The sequence below is a fragment of the Lagenorhynchus albirostris genome, chromosome 6 (assembly GCF_949774975.1).
Source record: "Lagenorhynchus albirostris chromosome 6, mLagAlb1.1, whole genome shotgun sequence".
Classification (NCBI taxonomy): domain Eukaryota; kingdom Metazoa; phylum Chordata; class Mammalia; order Artiodactyla; family Delphinidae; genus Lagenorhynchus; species Lagenorhynchus albirostris.
This window is the reverse complement of record NC_083100.1, coordinates 1335385-1344424: the sequence shown is the minus strand read 5'-3', so window position 1 is coordinate 1344424 and position 9040 is coordinate 1335385. Positions and strand designations below refer to the sequence as shown.

At 47.2% G+C, this 9040-nt stretch overlaps 1 protein-coding gene across 1 annotated transcript; it reads right to left on the bottom strand.

Annotated features, from left to right (window-relative positions):
- Positions 1 to 4598: 4598 nt before the first annotated feature.
- LOC132521575 (olfactory receptor 6B2-like) lies at positions 4599 to 6873 on the bottom strand. The gene is given in 3 exon segments (XM_060151204.1): positions 4599 to 5335; positions 5338 to 5746; positions 6732 to 6873. Coding segments are annotated over 2 exon segments (834 nt in total). The 5' UTR covers positions 5651 to 5746; positions 6732 to 6873; the 3' UTR covers positions 4599 to 4814.
- Positions 6874 to 9040: the final 2167 nt, after the last annotated feature.

Below are 9040 nucleotides of genomic sequence, written 5' to 3'. Positions count from 1 at the left end.
CGTCACTGCCGGGATGCCCGCGCCGCGCCTGTCGGGAACTTCCGGACGGTGGACGCAGGCGCGCAGAGCGCAGCCGGGGGCTGGTTAACCTCGGGTCTCCCTTGGCGTCCGCCTCCTCTGGACCTTGTAGTGCCCGCCCGCCGCCCGGGCTCCAAGGGGAGGCCTGCCCACTGCCCGGTTTTGACGGCGCGCAGTGCGGGGAGCCGAGGCCGCCCCAGACCTCGTAGTTACTGCTGCAGCACATCCCGCGTCCAGGACGCTCCCAAACTCCCTAGACCGGCAGGTGCGGACTTCAAAACCACCTCTTCGAAAGTGTCTCCATAGCTCACAAACCACCCGAGGCTAGGAAGGCGGCCTGGGGCTAGGGGCGGGGGGTGAAAGGAGGGCCGGCGTGAGCGCGGGCGTCCGAGAGGCTCTGAAGGAGGACCGTAGGCTGACCTTTCCGAGCCACGGCGCTTGTCCAGCAGGGCCGGCCTGGCTGAGGTCCGCGCATCCTCCGCCTCCCCAGGGCCCATCTCCCCGCCTGGCTCGTGACTCCAGGTCTAAGAGGTCTCATACCCCTTGGCGGGCCTGGTGTTGTCAACACCTTGAGTAACATGCAAACAAAAGCTGTCCTCATTCCCCTGTTAAAACCTCGATCCAATGACCGGGGGCCTCAGTTCCTTTCAGGTTAGAAGGTGACTTTAATGTGAGATTTCTTACCTACCAGGCTGCCGTTTGAAAAGGCTTTACGATCCTCACTCTCCTCCTCCGGCTTATTGTTTTTAACACCCTAACTTTTCTTTTGTTTAAATTTCATTTGGTTTTCAACTTTTCAGAATGATCATTGGAGTTGTAAAAACGAAGGTCCTTTCAATGGCTGTTTCTCTAATAAGAGAATCCCTGCTTATCCAGAATACAGATTCCTAGTCCCCAGTGCCAGAGGGTCTGATTTAGAAGATCTGGGATGGGCCCTAAAATGTGTTTAACAAGCTTCCAGCTAATTCTGATGTCAATGAGCCACATGGAGAGAATAGTGTTCTACACCCTGCATTGTCCGGCAGCATGGGCCACTTCCAGATCCTACACCACTGTGCCCCCAGCCCCAAGCAAAGCTCCTAACACATCACAGGTGCACGTCAAATACAGCTGGATGAGCAGGCGTGACCAGGTAGCCCTAAGTCATCCAGCCCTGTGGAATCACCGCTTATTACCCAAGGCTTGGCTCTACATTCTGATGTGTCTGAGAAGCTCCGTGTCCTTGCCAGCGCGTCTGAGAAGTCCGGGGGGGTGAGGGTGGGGACACCTCCCTGTCAGACTCTCTGGCCTTGTGTCACTGTCCACACCACTTGCATCTTCCCTCCAGCACTCCGGTTGTCTTTCCTGCTTCACCCCAAGCAAACACACATCCTTCATCTCACTTCCCAAGACAAAGTTCTGTGTTTAACAACTTTTACTGATGCCCTAGCGAAAAAGGGAGAGCGATCCCAGTAGGAAACAAAATAACCTTAAATTAAATATCGGACATCACTGTCCTAGGACTAGGGAAAGAATTCTTTGGCTTGACACCAAGTGCATAATACAAAAAAGGAAAAATTGGTAAATTGGACCTCATCAAAATTTTTAAAAAGTTTTGCTCTGTGAGAAACCCTTAGAGGATGAAAAAGCAACTGTGGGGATGGGGGTGGAGGTGGACACCTGCAAACCACAGGTGTGACCAGGCACTTGCATCTAGAACACACAAAGAAATCTCAGAACTGAACAGTAAGAAGTAATCCAATTAAAAAGTGGGCAAAAGACATGAACGGACATTTCACTGAAGAGGTTATACACATAACCAATAAGCACATGAAAAGATGTTCAACGTGATCAGCCATTAGAAAAATGTAAATTAAATCCACAATGAGATACCACTTCACACTTATCAGAAAGGCCAAATGAAAAACATAGTGATAACACCAAATGGTGGAGAAGATGAAGAGAAGCTAGTTCACGCATACACTGCTAGTAAGAATGTGAGAAGGTACAGCCGCTCTGCTAAAGAGCAGTTTAGCAGTTTCCAAATTGGAAAAGGTGTAAAACTAAAAATGAACTGTAATACAGCCTAGCAATTACAGTCTTAAACATTAACCCCAGAGAAATGAAAATTTAGGTTCACAGAGAAACTCGAATGAATGTTCGTAGCAGCTTCATTCCTAGCAGCTAAAAACTGAGAACCACCCACCTGTTCTTCAAAGGTGAACAGCTAAACAAGTGTGGTACATCCATACCATGGAACACTGCTCGGCTAGAAAAACCAATGGACTGTTGATACAAGCAACAGCCTGGACCCCTGGAGAGAATTATGTTGCGTGAAGAGAGTCCATCTCAGAAGATTACATACAATGTAATTCTGCTTAAGTAACATCCCTGAAATAACAAAATTATATAGAGATGGAGAACAGATTAGTGGTCACCAGAGGCTAGGGAATGGGGGGTTGTGATGGAAACGTTCCGTATCTTGATGGTGGTGGTCCACGAAGCTACACAGCTAACAAAATAGCATAGAGCTACAAGCGTATCTGCATATGCATGTGCACACACACACACACAGGTGCACGCACATAGGTGAATGCATGTATAACTGGTAGAATCTAAGTTCCATGGATTGCATCAAAGTCAGTGTCCCAGTGTGGAGGCTACCATCATGTAGGACAGTGTCATCGGGGAAGACAGGGTGAAGGGTGCACAGAACCTCCCTCCATCTTTCTTTGAAACTTCCTGTAAATCTGTAATTGTTTCAAGAAGAAAGTTTAAAAAATTGTGTTCTATGTACCAGCAACAAGAGAGATAAAAATTTTTAACTTTAACTTTAAAAATTTAAAAGAAAGGATGCCATTTGTGTTAGAATTTTGTTTAAAAAACCCAAAAAACTCAAATCCCCAGAAACATGTGAAAGAGCCCTACACTGAAAACCACAAAAGTATATCAAGAAATTGAAGGACTTGTAAATGAAGAGAGGATTTGCCTTATTCTTGGATTAAAAGTCTCAAAACTGTAAAGAGGACAGTTACCTCCAAATTGATCTATAGATTTAATAGAATCCCAATAAAAAGCCCCCCAAGTTTTCTTTTGTTGAAATTGACAAGCTGATTCTAAAATGTATCTCCCCCAACCCCCATTTGGGAAGGACTAAGAATAACCAAGGCGATCTTGAAGAAGAACGAGGACAGAGGATTTACTACCAGGTATCAAGATATATGAGGAAGCTGTAGTAATTACAACAGCATGGTATTAGTGCAGGAATAGACAAACAGACCAATGGGACAGAATGAGGAGTACAAAAAGAGATAAGGGTGGGTAGATAGATAGATAGATAGATAGATAGGTATTTGGTTTATGAAAAGAGTGATGTTGCGGAGGGGAGAGCATGGTCTTTTCAATAAATAGTGGGTTCTTGTCAATTTCATATCCCTATAGAAAAGAATTAATGTTGACCCATATCTCATACCATAAATAAAAATCAGTTTTGGATGGACTGAATCTAAACATGAAAGGTAAGACAACAAAGCTTCTGGAATTAAACAGGAGAATATCTTCATGATCTTGGAGGCAAACAGATGGAAAATAAAGGGCTAACTGTAAACGGGGAAAATGAACAAATTGGACATCAAAATAAAGACCTTCTCTTCATCAAAAGACACCATTAAGAGAATGAAAGGCAAGCCCAGACACTAGGGCATTTTTGCAGTAAATATAACCAACAGAGGGCATGGACCCAGAATATGGAAGAACTCCTGCATGTTAAAAAGAAAAAGTGACTCAATATAAAAATAGGCAAAAGACCTGATTGCAAGAGCCCTCCAGAAAGGGCACATCTGGAAGGACATTAAACCACTAAACTTACAAAAGTGCCCAGCAGCCTTGGTCATTGGAAATGCGAGTTCAGGTTGCAGAGAGAACTTCTTCTGCAACCCCAGAAGAAAGGCAAATAGAGAATGCTTAGCGTGCCAGGTGTCGGTAAGGATATGCAGCTACTGGAATTCTCATGCACCCACTTGGGGAAACAGTCTCGCTGTTTCTATGAAGCCTGATCATACGTGAATCTTTTGTTGCAGGAACTGTAGGCGTCGCCTTTATGTACGTAGGTCTGGCCTAGCACACAGCTCACAAAACTGCATGTACATTCATGAGAAGACACAAATCAGTTATTTATAGCGGCACCATCCGTAATAGGCAGTATCCATAATTCTATCCCCGACAGTAAAATGCATAAATGTGTTGTGATGTATTTGTACTGTGGGATATTACACATTAGATGCATGTGTTATTGCTACATGCAGAAACATTGAGGATTCACTCAAACATCATAATGAACGCAAGAAGTCAAATGTAAAATCATCCTTCATGGTTTTATTCATAAAAACGTCAAAAAGTAGTATCTGGTGTTAGAAGTCTGGATAGTGGAAATCTTGGGGACGGGCCGTGAGGGTAGCTTCTGACTCTTGATCCGGGTGCTGGTGACATAAGTGTGGTTCTTTTGTGAAACCAAATCCGGATGAAGACTTATTATTCATTCACAGTTCTGTAGGTTTGCTAAATTTCATTTAAAAATTTACTTTAAAAAACCTAAAGTGGGAATTCCCCAGTGGTCCAGTGGTTAGGACTCTGCACTTTCACTGCTGAGGGTGCGGGTTCGATTCCTGGTGGGGGAACTAACATCCTGCAAGCTGCGTGGCACAGCCAAAAATAAACTAATTAATTACATAAATTGTCACTATTAAAGAAAGTAAAGTGTCCTATAAGGTGTTGTTTTTATTATCACCACAGATTAGACTATAGGACATTTAACTGTGCTACTGTGAAAGTTGACCTAAGTCCAGAGCCTTTTTCAGAGCATCCTTGAATTCTTTGTTCCTCAGACAACAGATCAAGGGGTTGATGACTGGGGTGAGGACAGTGTAAACAGCAGAGATGAGCTTGTTGGAGCTCCGGGAATCCATGGCCTGGGGCCAGACGTACATGAATATCAAGGCCATGTAGAAGGTGGTGACCGGGCAGGAGGCGCGGGTGGAGAAGGCTCGCCGGCGGCCCGTGGCCGAGGGGACGCGGGGGGCGGCCAGGGTGATGTGTCCATAGGAAAGCATGGTGGCCACGAGCGGGAACACCAGGATGCTGAAGGTCAGGACGAAGCCGACCAGCTCGGCGGTCGAGAAGTCCGTGCAGGCCAGCTTGAGGATGGGGGAGATGTCACAGAAGATGTGCTTCAGGACGTTGGAGCCACAGAATGTGGTGCTGGAGATAGAGGAGACCTTGATCACAGAGATGGTGAAGCCACTCACGAAGGCGAAGGCCACCAGCTGGACGCACAGCCCCAGGTCATGATGGCTTGGTAGCCGTCGCAGGCCATGGAGGCCAGGAGCACACACCCGGTGCACACCAGGAAGCTGAAGACATAGAGCTGAGTCATGCAGCCAACGAAGGAGATGCGTCCCCGCTGCATGAGGAAGCCGTCCAGCATCTTAGGGATGGTGTCAGACACGTACCAGATCTCCAGGGACGACAGGATGCCCGGAAAGTAGTGCATGGGCCTGTGGAGGGAGGAGCTGCCCCAGATGGTGAGGATGACGGCCAGGTTCTCCACCAGCACGAAGAGGGAGGCAGCCGGGGCCGTGAGGAAGCCCACCAGCATGAAGGCGCCGACCTCGGTCACGTTCTCCCCTCATCCTTCCGTGTGGGGAGCCCAGGGCTGCAAACCAGCTTCGTGCCAGATGAGGGCCGAGGACAGCTGGGGAAGAAAGCACAGCTCGGCCTGGGGGTGAATTTTGGCCCAAGGAGGGGACAGCTGGCTCCTGGAGCAGCCGGGGAGCAGAAAGTGTCTCCAAGTTAAGCTTTTACCACTGAACATGGCAGCTCTAGGCCTCCTGGTGACCGTGGGCCTCCAGAGTACGCTGCCCTTTTTCTCCCGCAGGCAATCCTGAAAGCGTCTAATTGCTCCTATAGCCCAGACTTTCCCAAGGAATCTAACAACAGTAAGGACGCACAGCCCTTCGCCGCAGGGTCATCTACACTAGTAGGTGCTTGGCCTTTCACCTGGTTTCAGAGATGACTGTACAAGAGGAAGGGACACCAGGAGGGCTCATGGGATGCTGGGGTGTGTGGCAGCCAGCTTAACCAGACCCCAGACCCATGCGGTCCCTCCACAGGGCTGGGCGTCTGCAGGAGCAGAAGCAGCCTCCCAGGCCAAGAGGGGAGAGTGGTCACGTGTCTGTCTTTGCACCATGTCAAGGCCCCCTTAAAATATGGTAAAGGAAGAAAAAGATAAAACCCCATAACATCAAAAAGATCTGGAGGGAGTATCAGCAAGGGGAGGTGTCAACACGATTCTGGAGGAGAGAAAACAGAAGGCAGAGGGTGGCTGGGCGGCAGAGGGGAGGAGTCCAGAACATTCTCGAGGGACCTGTCGCTGAGGGAGAGGCCACCTGTCCAGCACGTGACAGGGGTGATGGGGGAGTGAAGGGGGCATGAAAACAGGGCTCCTACGTGCAGTGTTTCCAGAGCAGTCCGGTGGCCGCGCCGGCACGCTCTCTCCATCCTGCAGGCGGGTCCCCCAGAGCCAGCCTCAAGGCCATAAAGGAGCACCTAGCCCTTATCAAGTGTCAGGTGTGTCCACATAAATCCCCCCTGTAACCCTCACCACGGCCCTGGGAGAACAAGGCTCACATTCTTCAGATGAAAATCTGAGGCTCACAGTGGACAGTTCAACGCCTTACCCAAGGTCGTGGCAGCACCAGTGCACACCGGGTCCTCAAACACCAGGGCTGCGGCTCTTCCCGAGGGATGTCAACAAGAGAAAAAAGTCAACCCATTTGGGTGTGGGCTAGAAATTTGGAATTGTTAAGAGGGACAGTTAGAGTTTCTGGTTGCCCCCTGACACTATTCTAACAGGCTATAAGATGAAAGTTCACAAAATAAACAGTATTGGCCAGAAGAAAAGGCAAAGATTTACGCAGCGGTTCTTTTTTTTTTTTTTTTTTGCGGTACGCAGGCCTCTCACTGCTGTGGCCTCTCCCCTTGCGGAGCACAGGCTCCGGACGTGCAGGCTCAGCGGCCATGGCTCATGGGCCCAGCCGCTCCGCAGCACGTGAGATCCCCCCGGACCGGGGCACAAACCCGAGTCCGCTGCATCGGCAGGCGGACTCCCAACAACTGCGCCACCAGGGAAGCCCAGTGGTTCTTTTTATAGCTTCATTTTACAGATGAGGAAAATGACACACCAAGAGCCTAGGCGATTCCTAAAGGCAGTCGGTCATGCAATGGTCAGTGTTAGAGCCTCAAAGTCACCACTTTCCGAGAACACTGACAAGTGAAGACAGAAACCTCAACATCACGACAATATAAACACAAGAATTGTTCGGGTTGCTTCAGAGAAAGCCAGTGGCCTCAGATGCTTCAGCAGCACGAATCTTCCCTTTATACCAGGAGCAGAGCTCCCTCATGTTTTGTAAACTGTCACAGGGCATGGGAATTTCTTCCCAATTCATTTCACAAAGTGGCAAATTCCTTTGCACAAAAGGAGAACTCTATGCCAATTTTCTTTTTTTTTTTTTTTACTATAGTTACAAAAGTCAGATAAAAAGCCAGCAAGTAGCACCCAGCAGCACATGAGGAGGGCACACGCTGCAGACAAGCCAGCGTGCTGCCGCTCGGAGTGCAGGGAGGCTGCCAGGCTGGCAAAGTGACGAAAATGGTCACACGAGAGCCCAGCTGCTGTGGAAAGGCTTAGATTAAAAACCATTCCAAACTTGTTATACATTTGTCATCCCCAAATAAGGGGTTTATATTCATATATAAATAATCTCTGACTCAACACAGAAAACAAACTTATGGTTACAAATGGGGAAAGGGGGGGATAAATTAGGAGTTTGGGATTAACAGGTACACACTACTATATATAAAATAGGCAAACAACAAGGACTTACTGTACAGCACAGGGAACTCTACTCAATATCTTGTAATGACCTATAATGGAAAAGAATCTGAAAAAGAATAGATATATGTATATACACAGTATATATATATTTATCTGAATCACTTTGCTGTACACCTGAAACTAACACAACCTTGTAAATCAACTATACTCCAATAAAAATTTAAAACCAAAAAAATCTCAGTACCATTTGTTGTAGATTCTTTTAGCAATGGCTTCTGATAAATCATGACATCAGGTAAAAAAATAATAATAATCTCTTAACCAACATCCTGTAACATCCCTGTGGTTGACACCAGCATCACTCCCGTCCCACTGAGATCAGATGAAGATGAGTCTTCTTCTTAACCACCACTACACAACAACACTGCCCTCTGCTACCTACTACAAAAAGGAGAAAGTAGACAAAATTCTCATTATTTCCAGATAACATGGCTTTTATTTATTTTATTTTTTAACATCTTTATTGGAGTATAACTGCTTTACAATGGTGTGTTAGTTTCTCCTGTATAATGAAGGGAATCAGCTATACATATACATATATCCCGATATCCCCTCCCTCTTGCGTATCCCTCCCAGCCTCCCTATCCAATAACATGGCTTTTAACTTAGAAAATCCAGAACCTTATTATAATTAAGGGATTTCAAAACCGATATTATAACTGTCTTCCTATATCCAGCAATTAATAACAAAGACGTTCCTTGATGAGAAAAATATATTGTAAAGCTATCAATATTTCCAAATGGATTTTAAAATTTAATTTGATTATAGTTGAAATCTCACCAAATTTTATTTTTCTTAAAACAGAATGAAGGGCTTCTCTGGTGGCACAGTGGATAAGAATCCGCCTGCCAGTGCAGGGGACACGGGTTCGAGCCCTGGTCCGGGAAGATCCCACATGCCACAGAGCAACTAAGCCCGTGCACCACAACTACTGAGCCTGCGCTCTAGAGCCAGCAAGCTACAACTACTGAGCCCGCGTGCCACAACTACTGAGCCCGTGCGCCTGGAGCCCGCGCTCTGCAACAAGAGAAGCCACCGCAATAAGAAGCCCGCGTACCACAACAGAGTAGCTCCCGCTCACCGCAACT